This window comes from Microchirus variegatus, assembly GCF_963457635.1.
Source record: "Microchirus variegatus genome assembly, chromosome: 15".
In the NCBI taxonomy this organism is placed as follows: domain Eukaryota; kingdom Metazoa; phylum Chordata; class Actinopteri; order Pleuronectiformes; family Soleidae; genus Microchirus; species Microchirus variegatus.
Window position 1 is genome coordinate 10,769,457 of NC_139816.1, and position 19,565 is coordinate 10,789,021.

General features: G+C 40.2%; 1 protein-coding gene across 2 annotated transcripts in view; it reads left to right on the forward strand.

Moving 5' to 3' along the window:
- The first annotated feature begins 581 nt into the window (after positions 1–581).
- Positions 582–19,565, forward strand: part of slc4a2b (solute carrier family 4 member 2b) — a 36,441-nt gene continuing 17,457 nt past the window's right edge. For both annotated transcript variants that reach the window (XM_083901723.1, XM_083901724.1), the window contains exons 1-3: positions 582–711; positions 3,973–4,052; positions 11,085–11,258. In XM_083901723.1, the coding sequence (XP_083757849.1) occupies positions 11,199–11,258 (60 nt within the window). In that variant the 5' untranslated portion in view covers positions 582–711; positions 3,973–4,052; positions 11,085–11,198. The remainder of the gene's footprint in view (positions 712–3,972; positions 4,053–11,084; positions 11,259–19,565) is intronic.

Sequence of the window (19,565 nt, forward strand, 5' to 3'; positions counted from 1 at the left end):
GGCTAAGAACAACAATTGTTTTTAACAGTGATTGGGGATTGTGCAAGAGGAAAATCAAAATTTACGTTTTAAGATTTTGACCAAGTTTTCGTAGTCGTAGTCTGTCCATATTTTATATCATACATTTCTTTATTATAAACTGGACTTTCCCAGTGGAAAAAGTTTCTATTTTTAAATGAAAAATGCTCAACTGATGAGATGTTTATTTTTCCATAATGGATCGGCATTACATTAGCGTCCTCCTCGATCTCTCCTCACCCCTGAGACAGGTGCTCTCTAAGCCCAATGGACGGCTGCTGCTGTCCGAAAGCCTGAAACGGAATGAAGGGTGAAATAAAGATGGACATACATTGACCCAGAGAGCAGCTGTCAGCTGTGAGAGACTGGACCTGCTCCAGTGCCTCTGTGCACATTGAGTGCCAGACTCTGCCAGACCCTCGGTGAGGCTGCTGTGGCCGCTGGGCTGTGACGAGCCAGGAGAGGGAGAGACTGTGATGTCTGCATGTTTCAAAGGTTGAAAGGCTCAGGACGTGAAACTCCTGAGCTATTTCAGGCCCAAACACTCAGAAGCTACAGAGGCGCAGCTATCAACATACAGAGAGCCACAGACGGGCCAGCTGTCCGAGGCATACAGCTACCTCGAGGCCCGTGTTTGTTTTACTAGGATACACAGGAGATTTGACGAGGTCAGGGTCACTGGACTCGGTTCTGGTGAGTTTTTCCTCCTTCCATTTTTGGATGATTGAAGTAAGGCTATGCTGTTTTTTTGGGTATGTTGTTCTCTTTGATGTGAACCATTTCTTCTGTGTGTTTTTTTTCTTCATGTTATAGTATATGGCCTAGTTGTGGACTTGAAGGGAGAGAAGAATAACAGGAAGCCGGAGAGAGAGAGAGAGTTTCCGAGTTGTGTTGACATTTAGGATGAAAGCTACCACAACTGGTTGGTTGGGATGTTATTGTGCGATGAAATGTGTGTTGTATTTAGTTTAATGTCCTATTCTGGTATGTAGTATCAGCCAAAACGTGTCCAACACTCTTTAAATGCATAGAAATCTGTTTGGTGGCCTTTTAACGTCCTGTGAAAAGGACATATTCGGTACTACTAATCTTCTTGCTGCCAAATCTCTCTCCTTGCAGTGCAGACCTGCAAGGAAACCAAACGAGACATAACAACAATGCATGCACGGATTGTCATTTACTACTTCCGCTAAAATATAAGCCAACTCCTAAACTTCCGCTCGGTTGTCGCCAAGTGGAAAATTGGTCTTTGTTAGGTAACGTTAACGACGTCTGGGATTCAACATTGGCCTAAAGTGAAAAAGGTGTTTAAATTCTACTTCTAACCTTGCATATTGTCCCACACGCTGCTTCCTAATGTCATCAAACATGTTTTTTGGGGGGGTGGGGGTTGAATGAGAGACCCCTAGTGGCAGGAATGACATTATGCGTATTTAATTTCACCACCTTCATCCAAAAAAAAAAGTTTAAATTTAAGACACAGCAGCAAGGACGAGCGAGGACAGTGTCTCTGTGCCGCGTAAACAAGCGTATCGTGTGTTGCTCATGGCTAAGAAGAAGGTGCCAATCGTCCGTGCGTGCGTGCATGAAGTCATCCTTCTTTATATAGTTGACCGCTGCAGATTATCAGCACAGGGTTGGGATTGAGGAAAGCCCCAGACTATGAAGTGCAATTTTTAGCTGCCTTTTTTAACTGCGTTTCTTTCCCCCACAAGACACGCATGTGACTCCATAGTGATCCCATATTTCGCACACACGCACTCACACACACACACGCGCTCCTGCAGGGATTGGGTATTTCTATAGCCCTAAGGCTCGTCTAAGCTGATGTGGAATGCAGAACTTATTTAGCAACTTGTTTAGATCACGGGACTGTTCTTTGTCCGCTGCAAAACACAATTATTCCAGTAACTTGTATGACTTTAGATGGGATTAACCGTGTAATAGTGTTAATTTTTTTTTTTCCCATGACTTGACTAGTATTTATTTCCCCGGCCAAATACAGCAGTCCATAATATTATTATGGACTCCGCTGCTTAGAGATGCAGGGTGCGGGTGTTTCAGCATCCACAGTTCCACTTAAAGTCACTCACGGTTAATAATTGAAGACGTGTTATTGCTTTCCTGCTCATTTCACGAGGCAGAGCAGACGAATCTGAATAAACATCCTGATGCAGATTTATAAATGCATCCAGCGAACGTGTGTTTTGTGATGTATGTAACCACGGTGACCGCTGCAGCCTTGCCTACTTCACAACATCAGTTTCTTATTCTCATCGTGAGAGATGCTCAGGAGCTGCCTGGTGGTGAATTTTAATATAAAAGCAAGTCTACAATTACTAAGTCCTTGTCCTGCAGCCTGTGTGATTTGAAATGATCCCTGGTTTTGTAAAATTAGACTTTTGTCGCACTCCCCCTTTAACAGATGCGTCACTTATTGTCTTGTGTCACAACAGGAAGTTGTGCCACTGCAGTCAATTGGAATTGATACACTATTTCCACACGAGGAAACACGGTGTGTAATCATCATGTGGGCAAAGAATCATGCAATTTTTTTTTTTTTTTTTTTGCCCGGTTTAACCTGTTTTCAAAAAATACAAGGTTATTATTTACCCACTTCAAACCCCCCTCAGGTCTGGATCTTTGTGAGTGGAGTTTGCGTGTTCTTCATGTGAGGTGCGTGGCATGTCTCCGTGTATTTCCTCCCACAGCTCAAATACACGCAGACTGGGGTTCGTTTAATTGGAGACCTTAAATTAAATGTCTGAATTTTTCTGTCTGAGTGTGAATCATGGTGGTTTGTCTCGGCATGATGGACTGATGGCGTGTCCAGGTTAAACCCTGCCCATTCAGTATCAGTTCATCCCTAAAATGTCCAATGTTGAATAAAGCAGTGTATAGAAGAGAAATCGGGTTTTGTAGCCTTAGAATAAACAATTTTTATTTACTTATGTTTCAAGGAGGTTGCCATCTTGTGCCGATGTGTCTCAACTGCAGCTCAAGCAAACGTCATTTTTGAAATGGAAGCTTATTATGCAAATAATTTTTTACTGAAATCTTTAGGTGCATCTAAAATATGGCTCGATGATGCTCAGGAGCCATTTTAAGCACAAGTCCCCCTGAAATACTGTCACAATATAAACCTGGCTTGTTCAGCGCAGAGGAGTGGCTATAAGATGCATTCAGTAAACCTTGTAAATTGTATTTACATTTGCGGTCTTTTTTTTATTGTTTAAATAGTATTTAATATAATTTATCATTAACTTTTCTAAAGTCAAACTAGTAACATATAGTTTGAATATCATATATTCAGCGCTGATTCACAGCAACTGATATGCTTTGTTAGAGGCAGTTATTGATCATTGTGATTGATTTTCCTCAATCTTGCAGTACGTGTGTGTGTTTACTTGTATTTATCGCTTTGTGAGGTCCACAAAACATACAAACCTATCTTTGTCGGGACATTTTGTCTGTGCCCAATGACTTTAAATGGCTTTTTCAGGTTTAAGACCTGATTTTAGCGTTGGAATTTGTTTTCGGTTAGGGTAAGGCTTAAGGTTGGGCATTTAATTGTGTTGGTTAAGGTTAGGGTAAGTGAATGCATTATGTCCATGATGTGTCCTCACTGAGGCATAAAAACCTGTGTGTGTGTGTGTGTGTGTGAGAAAGGTAGACGGAGACAGATTTGTGTGTCTGGGCAGCAGCCACTGACTCAGTGTTGAATGGGTTCTGGAGTCACATGGTTGCTCGTCAGCAGGCCCGGAGGAGGAAACTTAATCCTAAGGAGGAAGGCTGCCGTTATCAGTCGGTGCATGTTGGTGTGAAAGAGCACTCGGCTCGACGAGAGGCTGGACTCCACATGCTCTGCCGGTGCGCGCGCTCCACATCTCTAACTCTGGCTTCTTTTGTCTCTCTTTTCTCCCTCTGTTTGTTTTTGCCCTGCACTCTGACCAGCTCCGGGGTCGTTCTTCACAGCAGAGTTCAGAATTGCCCTACAATGTCTGCGGTGGCTTCTCTGCAGTAAGCACTCAAAGGTATGGTACAGTCATGCATTTCTTCATCAGCTATCCTCTTATTTATCACTTTATATTGTTATTTTATTTGTAGGTTTTGTTTTTTTTGTTGTTGTTGATTGATTGTCCAGTTAATTAATTCTTTTCACCCGAGCCACTATTATCACGTCAGGACTTATTCAAACTCAACAATACTCTTCCTGTTAGTGTGACTCTTTCTTACAATTGAGTTTAGTCCAGCTTGGACTATTCAGGGTCTGTAGCCATAGCAAATAGAGGTGTAAACAAATCCTGCTGAGTTCCACAGGTCACACAGCAACAGAAAGCCTGCAAACGTTTGAGATTTAGCAGGACAACGTGCTCTCCACTCTTGTAAATCTGAAATTAGAACCAGTTAAATCTGCATCAGAAGACAAGGACACAATTATTTGATGTAGTCAGAATGTTCCAGTGTGTTGTTGTGTTTAGATAAAGATTATCTCCACGCTTCTTTGGACGCCCATCACTTTTGTCTCCTTTTCAATAATGAAAACAAAAAGCCATGAATCACTCGCATTCTTTTTTTTCTTAGAAACCCAGTTCTCTAATGAAACCTTAAACCGTTCCTTTCCTCTCTGTCATTGTCCTACATTCATAAATACAGGCGTCTCTGCCGGGTTGAGGTTTGGACATTTTGATCAAACTTCCATTTCTGACCTAGACAGGACACTTTTTTTTTTTAATGTCAGTTTAATTTATTAAACTGTAGTTTAATTATACCCTTTTTTAAATTGAGTTTATAGATCACCGACTTGCTAAACTTACCAATTATAGCTGTGCCAAGCTGGTGCGTCCTTGCTGGCAGACCATTGGATTTTAGATGCAGGCCGGCTTGTATTATAAGTTCTAGTCTGGCTCATAACATCTATCCAGTCATTTTGACTTTTTCTTTATTTTTTTCCCCAAAGGTTCACATGAGATTAAATGAGGGGAAAAAAAGTGATAAACTTATCACTTCAAAAAAGGACTAAAAAATGTCAGAATGAAGCAGCAGGAGAAAAAGTCAGCAGCCTACAATGAAGTCGCGTGTACTTGTGTCGTCTTTCTACCGCCTCTGCACTATGTTCCTAGATTTACTATCATAATGACAAGTGTAAGCCACCCCCCCCCCCCCCACATTTGATTCAACTTGAAAGTGCACACAAAAAGTCCCTTTTTTCATTTTGATTGAAAGAAGGAAATTACTGTAGACCAGGTCAGTTTTATCAATATGGAAAATGTACAGCATACTCTCATATATGTATATTTATTTTAGACCAACATATATGACAGAAAAAACCTTATCTGATATAATCTATAACCCACCTCCCTCTAACACACTCATATTCCGATTAATTTGAGGTGATCTACGTGTAGATACCAGTGGAGGAAATCATCTGAGTCATTTTGATGTTGCTTCCAAAGAGTCTTTATTCTGAAAAAAGATTAACTGAGTCAAAGAGCAGCACGAGTAACGACATACTGTGGCAAATGTACTTGAATGTGCCATTTTTGTACAGTATTGAATCACTTAGATTACAAGAATAAAGGTTAGTGTAAGTTTTGCCTGATGTTTTGGCCCAGATTTACCCCTGGCTTATTTGTTTTGTGTAACCTTGGATCTTCACACACTTCTCTCCATCTGTGGGAGGGAAAGATGAAGATGTGTTAAATTAACTTATAATAGACGTTATACCTGTGGATCAACACAGGTCTAGGTCAATGAAAAAATACACATGCTTTCACTTAACTCATACGAAGATTTGACTTTATAGATACCAGAATAATGTCTCTAATATTTCTTATTTTTTATAAGTTCATAGCTCCTCCTGATACAAGTCGGTCTGTAGCGGTTACTTTCTTCCTGTTTTTATACTTACTTCCTCCCAAAAGAGTAGTTTTCCCCCAAAGCTCTGTATGTGCACATTTGGGGTTATGACTAAATCCAGTTCGGAAAAGCTTTGGGCAAAAATAATTCCCCTGACACCTTGTCTTCCTCTAAGGACAGTTTTGCGAGGTAGTGGACTTGGATGACCTGTCCGAAACTCTTAGGTTGCTTGAAATCTTTGAAAGTACTTAAATAGTCATGTTGTGTTTTCAAGGTTTGAAAGGTGCTTGAAATTTGGATAGTTGTGACCATTTTTCCTTATTACAGTAGATCAGAAAAAGTCACAGAGTCTAAATGGAAACTCTGGATATTACTTAGAAAGTTTCTCAGTCGTCATCAGGTCATAGGAATTAGCTGTAAGGGAACTGGTCTTGCTTGAGTTACTCACCTCATGTTGAGTATGTATGTATTCCTATGCATTAGCCACCACTGCCAGAATGAAGGCTTTGAACGATGGTACGACTCGATGTCGCTCTTTCTTGTCTCAGGCCAACAGAAGTCATTTCCACCAAACCTATGACGCCATTAACAACACATTTGTTCTAATGCATTTACCACCAAACCACAGAGACATTATCTGACGACTTCTCCCACAAAGAAGAAATAATCACCATTACACACAACATGACGCAGCTAAAATGCTGTGGTTTTTTTTCTTATATCTGATCAAGTGATTTTGATAAGTATCGAACAGATACCGGTACTATGAGTCATGTCGGCTCATCCCTACTTAAATTTGACCATGGGAAAAGGTGCATGAATGATCCCTGTTCTGCAGAGGCATGATGACTTCTGCCAGGAGAAATACAGAGCATCTTGACCTCACTTCCTTCTGCACCGTCAGCACTCATCCATGTCCTTTTGGGGCATTTCAGCTGTTACACAAGGAACAATCAGTTCCTTTTTATTCAGTCTTCTGACAGACTGACTGATTGTACCTGACCACAAACAAAGACGTGTAGATGATTTGGCTCCGGACGTGGGTTTTAAATCTACGTGCCAACTTGGACATTTGCGATTGGATTATCGTTTTCTTCCGATCATTGTTGTTGTTATCCTAGTGGTATTATTACAGACGTGAACTCAGGTAGATGAGCCGGTTCCCATGGTTTTTGCCCAGGATCCCAGGGTTTTGTAACTTTACGCCTGAGAAGCTGGCCCTGCCTCCTCCACAGTGGTGGGGTCTAGGTTTACTGAGAAAGCAATCTTCAAGAACACCACGCCACTGCCAGCAGTCGTCTCCTTTTATCAGCGTCAATACACCGCTTGCAGTGTCCTTAGTGTTGTGGGACCAGCTGATGGTGTGTAATTAACATGTTGTGCATTGATAAGCAGTTTTGTCACGGCAAACAAAGAGTGTGTCTCAATTTCAGGGTTTCTTTCGGGAGGCGATGTCTTTGTTCATTCCAGTTCTGTCCACCTCCTACATCTTTTGTGATTCATTGTACTTCAGTGGAACACACCTAGAAGTCCTTCGCTGTCAACAAGGTCGTTGATATGATTGCGCTCAGGCGGCGGGGAGGCTTATCGTGTCTTTGATAGCTGCTGCCATAGAGACTTTGGCAGAGCGTGATTTCTAACTTTGATTCAGAGAAAACAAAAGACTTAGAGGCTGAAGGGAAACCATTGTTGCAAATAAGATTTCAGGGCTAATTTCTAAGCACGACTTGTTTGCTTCAATTAATTTTTAGCAACACATTCTCTGCCATTTGGGCTCTGACTTTTTACCAGAGGTGAATGAAGGTTGGTACGGTCTGGTACGGCACTGCAAAGAGGAGAGAGCAACTTCAAACACTGAAAACCATTCAAAGTCCTACTTTCACCAAGAATCTTGTTACATTTTTATGAAGTTTTATTAGTTGGTTGATTTAAGGATGAGGATGAAAGGGTTAGAAATAACAAGAGGCAAGGTTGAGATGGTTTGGTGATTAATTGGACAAAGGATGCAAATGGAGCTGCCGGTTAGGGGGAAAAGAAGAAGACCACAGAGAAGGTTCATGGGTGACAGTTGGTGCAACAGAAGAAGACACAAGGGAGAGGACAGATGATTTGCTGTGGTAAGCCCTAATTGGAGAAGGCTTCATAACATGATTCTTGGAGTTCGAGTAGCTTCCGCGTATTTACACTTTTCCAGTTAAAACGAGCTGTGAGGGAGTGACTTGTTACCATATTGGTAGCATTTAAGTATCCAGCAGTCTTGAATCATTCACACAGTGGTGGAGAAAGACTGCTCCAGCGTTTATGAAATGGGAGAGGAGTCTGGGACAATGAGGCTAGTTGGGCAAGATGGGGACGAGAAAGTGCAACACTGATTCCAGGGTAGACTAAGGGCGCTTTAACACCTACGGCATTTGGTGCGCACCAAACGTGGAAATCAGGTGTTAGTCCGGTTCCGGTGCCGATGGTCTTTGCAGTCTATTATGGTTCGTTTCGAACTATGCATATGTGAAAGCAAACCGTACCCACGTCTGTTTGATACATTGTAACATTTTTCTGACTGGTGCGGACCAAAACAATCGCCTACGACCTTACGGCCGCCAGTGTGTTTCTGTGTATAATTCCAAAACTAAACTGTGAACATTTGCACCTGGCTCAGCAAATAACGTTACTAGTTACACATATATGGCCGTGGAGCACTTCTCGTCACACTCGTCCCCTATATTTGCGGCCTTAACCAAAAAGGAAGCGCAGAGCGGTGTTTCTGAGGAAGTGAATGATCATGATTATGAAATTTCTGGAATGAGTCCATTATACGTTTATGCTGAGGAGAGAGAGAGAGATGCTGGAGAAACGCAGACTAATCAACATAATGGGGTTGATGGATGTAACTGGAGGAGGGCGGAGCTAGAAAATGATCATAAACTGCTTTATTGGTATTCGGCCCCATGCATACGATGAGTCATCAAAGCAGATTTAAGGGTAAAGCAACTGCTTAAAATGTCTCTTTTGATGTAGTATACAGTCCTGTAGGTGACAATAATGCAAGATGAGGGCTAATGTTTTTAGTATTTTATTACTAGGAAGAAAGGAAATCTATCATCCATGATTGTTTTTTTTCCCAATTAATGCAAATATTGTTTGCAACAATAGTTATTTAAAGGAATCTGTGTAGGTTTCAGTGGCATCTAGTGGTGAAGTTGCATAATTGCAATCAACTGCTCAGCTCATTCTAATTCTAGGTTGAAGAGAACACTGCACTGTACCTTTTTTTTTTTTTTGAATCACAATAAATTTGAATAATTTTTAAGAAATTAGACATTTTTTAAGTTTAAAAAAAATACAATTATATGTGTATATATATGTATGTATGTGTATATATATATATATATTTATGTATATGTGTGTATATATATATGTATGTATATGTATGTATATGTATGTATGTATATGTATATGTATATATGTATGTATATATGTGTATGTATGTATATATGTATGTATATGTATATATATATATGTATGTGTGTGTATATGTGTATATGTATGTATATGTATGTATATGTATGTATATATATGTATATATATATATATATGTATATGTGTATATATATATATGTATGTATATATATGTATATATATATATATGTATATGTATATGTATATATTGATTGGGTAAACGGCACAACTCATCGCTCCTGTAGGTTATTTTTGTCAGGTAATTCATCTTCAGCGTATTATTATGTGTGGCTGTTTTTACGAGCTCCTCCGATGATTATCTCCAGCTTCCTGCAGTTATCCCGTTTATCGCAGGCTGAGAAACGGCAGAGATGGAGGTTGCGGCCCGAGACGCGTGCGGCTGCTTATCAGAGGGTCCTCTGCACAGTAGCTCTGTTGTTATCAGGCTCTTATCTCGCTAATAGCCAATGACCTTGAATGGTGGCGGTGGAGGTGCCATAACGGCGTCACGCCATTAATCGCGCAAATGAAAAGAGTGTCACTGTTTACTGCCATTGTCTTAAGATTAATGTAACCGTCTCCAGTTTATGTTTAAATCCAGTCAGTGTCGACTCATGGTGCCGACTCATGGTTTTCATGATAATATATAATGCAGTGTGTTGGTCAAACAAACATTGTTTCAGGACGTGCCAACAGAGGTGGAAAAAGTACTAAAATATTGTACTGAAGTAAAAGTACCAATACTTTGATGAAATATTACCCAAGTAGAATGAAGTAGTTCATTTGAAATGTACTTTAAGTAAAAGTTACTTAGTTTCTTTGCGTGGGGGGTGAGGGAAGTAGAAATATGACAAAGGGTCAGAAATCCAAAACTATTTTGGAGCTTCTTTTACACTCTTTAAACTGGAAGTGTTAACGTTTTACTCATCTCTGTGTGTAAATGTGTTGCAGTTAAATGTCCCTGACTTTACATCACCTTGAATCTGCCTCCGTATAGGAAACGTGCTCTATAAATAAAACTGCCTTCGTCCTCAGCTGTACTTTGATGCTGAGAGCTAAATGCCAGCATTTGCACACAGTGTCTAATTACAGTCTAAAGGCTCAAAATTACAAAGTAACTGGGTGGATGACATTATCTCTGTATATAGAATTACAGTCTTTACATTAAATATTTGGCCTGTACACAAACTGTTTACTGGTAAGATCATGATTTTTGTTTTTTTATAGCTGTGATGCATGTCATTTTGTACTTCTAATATTTGATGGATTTCCTTTTGTTGATATGACTTAATTTTGTCTTTATTTTATCCAGTTTAACTGCCTGATGTAGCAGAAATGAGCAAAAGAGCACAGACTTATTTCGTCTTATTTGAAAAACAACACCGTTGTTCACTTCCTGTTTTTTCAGAACAATTTATGTCAATCTAACCTTCACACAGTGTCATATTGTGACATTTTGTTTATGGTCATTCTCTTAATGTGACGCCCTAAAATTGATCATTATGATTGCCATTATGTACTGCCAGTTTAACAACCACGGCTTTAAGCTATAAATGAGCACTCAAATCTCAAAAAACATGAGTTGTTTTTAAAAGCCTGCATTGTAAAAATACTGCATCACCACGCTTATACTCTCTGGCTGTGCTTCATATTCACAGGCGACTTTCCCACAGTTGTATCACTTTGCCTTCTGGTTACAAATCCTCCATCTGTGTGTGAACTAACTCCCCGGGATCCATGTCCATCTCCAGGTTATGCTGCCCAAAAGCTGTCTGAGTCCCAGTGAGAAAGAGAAGGGCTAAAGTCACACTGATCCGCACCAGCTTTTCCAAGTTCCTCTACAGCAGCGACTCCACTGCGGAGCCATGAGCAACCCCAGCGCTCCCAACCGGATTACAGATGCCGTGGCAACGGTTATTCACAGTGTAAGTTGGACGCATGAAACGCCTCGGTGTGTGTGTACACAAAGTCATCAGACGCATGATGAAACGCATGAGTTTACTGGCCTTTTTTAGTTAAAAGAAAAGCAAACAAAAAAGGTTTAAATGCTGTTCAGGAGGTGGCGACACTCGCATTTAACAGATTATAGTCTTAGACGGTAGCTATTCAAACTCCAAACTTGCATTTAGTCAAATTCATGTTTTTTTCCAGATTTCTGCTGCATCAGCTGTCTGTGTCCTCTCTCTGGCATCAAAGTGTGTGTTTTGGACACGCTGTTTCCTCCCCGTGTGTGTGTGTGTGTGTGTGTGTGTGTGTGTGTGTATACATCTTCTGCAAAGTGAAGAAAGAAACATTATAGACCTGCATTTAAAGAGGCTCCATGTGGAAATCCTCCCATTTCATTACAGAGCAGTTTTTTTTGAGTTGACAGAAATAATACTGGCACATGATAATGAAAAATATAATTGCGGCGCCGTTGGTGGGATTGAATTGAAGCCAGTAGAGCGGTTGGTCCACAGCCAAAGAAAGCAACATTCTCTGACTCCAGAGTTCATCTCAGGATTATTAAGATGCTGAAGCAGGAAAAAAAAAAATCACATTTAGTTTTTCATATTGCAAGATGGCATCAGTTAGTGGATTTACCCCACCTCTCTGAGCTTATAATAGTATTTGTTTCCCACCATTTTGAACAGTTGTTGCTTGAATGCGAGTAGAAATGCGTTTATAGAGTGACCGGAGCAGAAGTACCAAGTAATCAAGACATCATATCATGAGTTTGTACTTGTTTGAGGTGTTAACTCAGCAGCATCTGTGTTGTTCTGTCCTGACACAGATCTAGGAAATGTCTTTCCCTGAGCTTAGCACTTTTTGTCACTGCTCTTCTGTCAGCTGCTTCCTTTTTTTGATAGTCAACAACTGTGCGACCACACTTTACCAAGCCCTTTTGCTTTGTCACTGGACGACGTACACGACACACACACAGAGTGCTGTCCAAGTTTGAAACCTAATCCCAGCAGTCATGACGAAGAGTGCACGGTGTTTGAGGAGTGAATGTGGAGCCGTCACCACTCATCCATGAAATATGTGCCAGATTTATCTATTCCTGAGTTTTTCCTCCTTTTTAATACAAAATAACGTAATGTGAGCTTTTATCATCCTTCATTTCTACTTTTCTTAGGTTTTAATCTTAAAACATAGACACAAAATTGGTCGTGCTGTGCCTGAATCTAAAATCTCATCAGTCGACATATGAGATGAGATTAAAAGACAAATGTCTTATTATTGCACAGTGAAATAAAAGGATTTCAGGGTGCTGTTAAGATTATACTTTTAACTTTGTCCTCCCTGAACTCTAAGGAGTTAAATTATATCCTTAAGCCCGCGCAGACTCTACACGTTTTTATTGTTAATTATACCCAGAAAGACCATTAATCTCAGTGAGAATACAATATTGCATAATAAGACTTGGCAGCTGTTGGCGCGGCGATCAAGAAGCTCAGTAAAGATAAAAAAGTTGCAGTTATTGGCTGTCCTGTTGCCTCCAACTCGGCCAAGTTAATTATTATCTCCTTTACAATGTGTGGTTTGTGCGTGCATGTGCATACATGGTCAGGGAGAGTTCACATTATCCGGTTTGCATTTTTAAGGGCCAAGAATTGTGAAACTTATATCTTCTTCCTTCTCTGAAGAGCTGCACTGGTCATGTGACATGGGGGTGGCAGGGGAGCATTATAGGAAATAGGAAATAGGAAACGGTATTCAGAGAGGCCGGCACATCTAGCTTTTACTTTTGACACGAGGAAAGTAAACAGAGCGTCTTAGCTGTGTTTTATATAAGGCTGCAGCAGTTCAGCTGTGTGTGTAATTTGATGGACTTCCTGTATGCATTTAAGGTGAGTTTGTTCAGTTCCTGTGAAGATGATTCAACAAAACACGAGTTAAAAGCATGCTTTGCTTGTGTGGGTGTGTGTGTGTGTAACGTGGCTCTTATCGTCCCGGGTCAGTCATTATACATAATCCAACATAGAGCCAGAAAGACAAACTTTCTGTGCGTATACGAAGGAAGCCCGACTCACTCTTGTTTCTTTAGGTAAATTTAACCTCGACACGAACTCTGGAGCGGGTTAATGTTCACTGGGTTTCTTGAACTTTTACGTTTACTTTCGTGGTCAAACAGCCGATTGACTTCTGGCAGTTATTAGAAATTCAAGGTAATAATTACAACCGAGAGTTAGTTTAATGCGTCACTATTTAGGCGTTCCCCCTCTAATGTGAGCAGGTGGGTCACGAAAGGTTTCTTGACAGTGAAACTCGGAGCACTTTAACAGGTGTCTGCCTGTACTGTACTGTGTCGGCTTATAGATAGATACAATTGTAGATTTTGAAGTATACAGCCAGTCGTAGTGTTTTCTATCAATTTTGCATCGGTTTAAACGAATAATATTTGATATAAGTGAGGTTTAAAGATCCATGCGAGTACAGAAATTCTACTTTGTGCACTTAGTTCTTGTTTTGTCTTGTAGACTTTCTCAGGTCCTAGTTCTCAGGAGTTGTGCACTCATCACTTGCTTTGATTCTGGCTTTTTTTTATTTCACATTGTGGAATAGTCTGTATTCATTTGGCATACAACACTGGAATGTTACTGTAATAATGTTGACACGATGCTGCTGCATTGTGATACTTAGGGATGCTAACGGAATTGATGCCAAAAGAGGCGCCCTGAATCATACATTATATTTGTGTACGCAGATTTTAAAACTGTAATAACTTGACTCTTTCAAACAGTTAGACAACAGATGACTTCAGACTATTTGAAATAGTGTAAATTGTGTCGTTATTGACACGTACATGTCGATGTAATGATTGAGGGACGGGTTGGTCTGACGCTTTGTGTGACAAAAAAACTATATCCGACAGCTCGGTTTTGGGCCGTTTGAGCTAAATGTGATTTGATTGGCCGACACTTGAGCTGACAAGTTCTGCAAGCAAACGAAGAAACGGGCAGTTTCTCCGTTCAAACAGTTGACACGTCCACTGTGTACTTGTCCGGTGCTAAAAGAACAGGGACTTGATTTGGACGCATCGCGGTCTCTTTTTTCGCTCTTGGTGACTCCAAATCAACCCAGACCTGAAGCTTATTGACTGTGAGTTTACAGCTTTCATCCTCATCATCATGTTGTGTAGCATATCTTAATATTGCTCGCGACCTAATGACCCTCACGCTAATGACTCAGTTCTCGGGTAGGAGGAAGTTTCCTGTGAGTTATATCAGTCATGGCTTCTGCAGAAACTTCTGTTCTGCAATAAACCTACAGTTTATCAGCTGAAAATCTTCACTTTAGATAAAACTAAGCAGACAAAACACTTTCTCAGGCAAATGATCTACTCCTCTTTTTTTCCTACTGATAAAAAAACCTCACATGACGCGTTGATTTTGAGTGTTTTTTTTTTTGTTTTTTTTTTTGCAGCAGTAGTTTTCCAGTATACTTCAATTCAGTATAAAAGTTAAAACTTTGTGTTTTTTCACAAAATATTCTGCCTTCTCTGCCAGACCTGGCAATAAAAATCTGCTATAGCAAAAAAAAAAATCCCTTTCTGTTTTCCGGAAATCAGCACACGTAAAGAACATTTCACCAAAAAGCACATGCATTATGTTGACAAAACACAAAATGAACCTAATTCTCAATTGCTCACTTTCCAAGAAACCATGCGATTATACTTTATTTAAACGGTTAAATAAAAAAATTTGATAAATTTATGTTAGATTTTGTTTCTAGCTGTGCAAAATTCAAAGTTCCTTGCTCACAGCGATCATCAGAAACCCTGATCATATTGAGCGTTTGGATCCTTCCTAGCCTCTCTCACCCTTTCCTCTCCACTGCTGACTGTGTGGGATTTGAGCCTCGTGCAGGACACGGATTATCTTCCGCTGCAGCCTCCGCTCGCTCGCTCTCAAGTGTCCATGCCGTGAAGCGGCACGGCCGCTGCGCACGCACACTACTACTTTTTAACGATCAGCATAGCTCCACCCAGTAATTATTCCTTTTTTTTAGTACTTGTACATGTATCTGAAACGGTATCCTACATGTAATCCTTTAACAATGTTTACAGTGTGAATATCAAGCTCCTGCTTGTTTACGTTTTGGTTACTTGCTGTCAAGTTCTCGAGCTGTGGTACATATACCACCAGTTGGTACGCGAACTTCCTCTGGTGGTAATCTCGAGGAATTTTGACCAGAGGGCGTAGAAAATGCATCAATTATCTTAATCTAATGTCACTATACCAGTGTGTGAGGTATATGTGAGGAAGAGGCGGATGATGAGAGGGCAAGTTAGCTTATCGGGAATAAATCTGGCTCCTGTGAAAAGTCCGTAGCTGACTTTGCTCGACTGATTTACACCACTGTGTTTTAATGTTAATGCGATAATGGTGTTACTTGAAGAGCTCAATATTTCTTTAAAGGTGCATTATGTAATAAATCTAAAGCAACTGGCCATGAAATCCTCCTAATATGTCACAGAGACATGTTTATGTTTTGGCGTGTGGCGCCACCTACCGCTGTCTATCAGCCATTGCAGTCAGTAGTGTCTCAGCTTCCGAGCAACCACGGGTTGCCAGGTACGTCTGAGCTACAATGGCGGAGAAAACGATAACCTAAAATACCTCTGTATTTTGAATTTGAGTGTAGTAACCATTTTTGGCCACAAAAGTCCCGTTTTTTTTCTCAGAAATGACATCGTCACACAAAGCTGCTGTTTGAATCATTGTAGTTCAGCAATTGAAAGTTTCGGGTCCACCTCAAATTTAGTTCGAGTCATTATGTCATGTAGAAATCAGTCCGCCTGTGGTTTACCAACATTTTTTTTCAAAATCCCATTTCATTCCAGCTTGTTACTTAACATCATTGTCAATATTAGCCTTTTAAAAAGCTCTCTTTAAAAAGTGTCGGATCATAAGGGTCATTACCTGAAAGCACCTTGGTCAATATTAGAGAGTTAAAGTGTGCGTGGAGATGAATGTTTCTTGTGTTCCTGGCTGTTCAAACACAGCGTGTCCTTTCAGGCGACGTTTGCCCTCAAAGTGAGAAAAAAAAAAAAAACATGACTTCTTCTTGTTTATTCTGCCGCTGGCACAATAAGCAAACTCGGTGAAGGTTGCGGGTTGTTCCGATAAGGCTGTGATTAGGAGGTCTTTGATAAGCGGGGGGCAGACTCGTATCTCTCTGTGCCTGCACTTCTTAATGGAGGTGTTGAGGGTCAGATCTCCAGAGTTGTCAAACTGGAGGCTCTGACGTGACTGTGATTTAAGCTCACGTTTGCCATGAGCGAGGTAAGATGATTTCTCTCGTCGTTTAGTTTTTTCGTGTTTACGCCTCTGGCGTGGAGTTTTTCACACATGGTTCTGGTTGTGGATAATTCACCTCCTCCTTGAGAATACCCTCGCACATCTCTCCCACCAAGAGGGATTTACTGTGAAACCGTGATATGAATGACGGCTCTGTAAAAATAAACTGCAGGATTGTGTAGCAGCGGTCGGAGGCTTACGGCACCTGGTTGAGGACATGTGTTTTTGAGGATTTTCGGATCAGGCATTTAATTAAATATCAAGTTATTGAGATGGTGATGCAGATGCATTGGTGATGCCTTTTTAATTTTTAAAGTCGGGTGTTTAGTTTTCCATTTAGGCCCTTTTTTTAAACTGCATGTTATCCGTTATAAAGTGCTTGTCTTTGGGGTTTGTTCTGGAGGTCACTTTGTTGTTCTGTCAGAGTAAAATGATAGATATACTGAATTGAAGTTAATGTCAATAATGAATGTGCTCCTCCTTTTTTACTCGTGAGTCTCTGGTGCAGGAGTTTTCCTGCTTTTGTCACCTGTGTGTGGCTTGTCAAAACTGGCCCCGAGTGAAAAACGGCTGTGGCCGTGTGGGGTCATGGGAGTCGGTTTTTCACACCGTCTGTGGACATTCCCTGATTCGGCGTTAAATATCCTTCGAACGGTCCGTGTTTTCCTCGTCTTAATGGATTTGATGCAGTTAATGGATCGTTAGAAGAGCAGCTTGTGGTTGAACGACACAAAGCCAGTTTGTTGTTAATGGCAGAAAGAGTTATTACGAATGAATACAGAATAGAATTAGTTATTTTTGCACACGCAACGATTAGTGATAGTGAATTTGACCTCTGCATGTAACCCATACTTATTGCACAGCATTAGTGAACACAACAAGTCGGGCAAGTATTTTACGTGGAAAAAGTAATGTCAAGTTATAAAAAGCATTCAATAGTGTATTTTACATCAGAAATAAACATACTTGCATACAATATTCAGTGTTTCCTGTTACTGCTAAAGTATTATATGTCACACAATTCGATTAAGTCACACACACTTGTCTATATATAACCAGAGTTTTTAAACCTTATTAGACTCGGATAATTGTAGTTTCCTACACAAAAACCGAACACTTAAATGCATCTCTAGACAAACAGGAGGGGTTGTGAGGCGAGGAATGATTGAAGAGTTTTTCGTTTTTTCTCTGTTTGAGTCCCAAAGATGATGATTATGTCTATAAATATTCCTTTACTAAGGTCATGTTTCTAAATGCAGGTTATTTGCGCTCTTTAGATCGAAACTATGCAGCTTTTTAAACTTCTGAATAATTTTTAATGGTGACTGACTTGTAAGAGGGGAGAATGGAGTTTCTTTCATTTCTTTCCACTGCACCTGAACCTGTGTCCTTGCATTGTGTCATTTTGATGAATGGCTGAGCACTCAATGACGTTCTGAGACTCGAACCTGCCAGAATCCCGTCCATCAAGTTCAAGATTAAAGCTGAACCCTGACGTCAGTAAAAAAAACACTTGGAAGTCGTCAAACAACCGCTTTAAATCGCATTTGACAGGTTAATTATTGCCTTAATAATAGATAAGATAATACTTTATTGTCCTTTTAATGTATAAATGGGTCTTGCATCACCTGCTCCAACGACAAGAAAACGGCAAAGTAGGGCTGAAACAATTAAGGGATTATTAATTGCTTACTTATTAATAAATCAGCAACTATTTTTAAATTATTAAACCAGGCTTACTGAGATTTCCTAAATGTGAATTTTTCCTGATTTCTTTGCTCAATATAACAAAAAAATGTTAAAAACAAAATCCTTATAATTTCCTCTTCTGGAAACCTGTGAACATTTATCAACATTTTATGTACTAAACGACAAGAAAATAAGTAAAACATGTTCAGTTTGACTAGATTTGTTGAAGATAAAAAAAGAAGCATCATGATTATTAGGAATTCCTGCTCTGAACGGGCACTAATTATAGTTTATCTGGGCTGCTCTAATTTGCATAAATACAATGGAAATTTTTTTTCACAAAAAAACAATGGAGAACACGAGTAATTGTATTTCATCACATGCTTTCTGCAGAAACCTCATGTATGACTGATCTGTTGTTTGTCCTGAGACTCACCTGGGAGTGGGAGCATCACATGACTTGCAGCCCCACGGTAAGGGGCTCGCCACAGGGTCTGTGGCATCTGCACGGTAGCCATAGCAACAGTAACTGTGCCGTGACGTGGCAACGGAGCAGTTAACCCGTCAGCCAGTGTTGAATCCACTTGTTGTATCACGCCCCAGTCGACCCGTATCGCAAACATCCCACCGGCAGAGCTCCACGCAGCGGGGGCGCCGTGTCCTGCAGCATAGGAAAACGGATCCGCTATCGCTCACATGATCACGGTCACACCGTGCGGCACGGAAGAGAAAGCTTGTGACGATTGTGTCCAATTTAAAGCTCACTGTGAAGAATGCATGCAGTACTTGTTACCTCATGTGATGCTCTTACTGTGGTGTGTTAACGGCACCGCAGCTCCCTCTAGTGTTGGTTTAACTGTGCTTCTCAAATCCATAGCTCAAGTTGATTCTGGGCAGATTTTGTCCTGTTTATTTATTCGTATTTGTTTTTATTTATTTGCTTATATTAGAAGAAGAAATTAAAGTTCCATGAGAAAACGACAAAAAATTGCAGAAAAAAACATCCAGAGAGTTGAAAATTCTATTTCCTTATTACAGGAAATAGTCCGTTTTACTATTTAAATCATGCAGTCATAAGGTGCAGTCCCATACTGGAATTGCATACAAATATAAAAGATAGGTTTTGCTGTTATTGTTAGATTTGATCTCAACAGAGAGTACATCAATATTGCATGCATAAAAGACACCGTAAAATCCATATTATAAGATATAGGCAACACTTAAACGCTGCTTATCTTGTGAGCCCAAGTGGAAAAT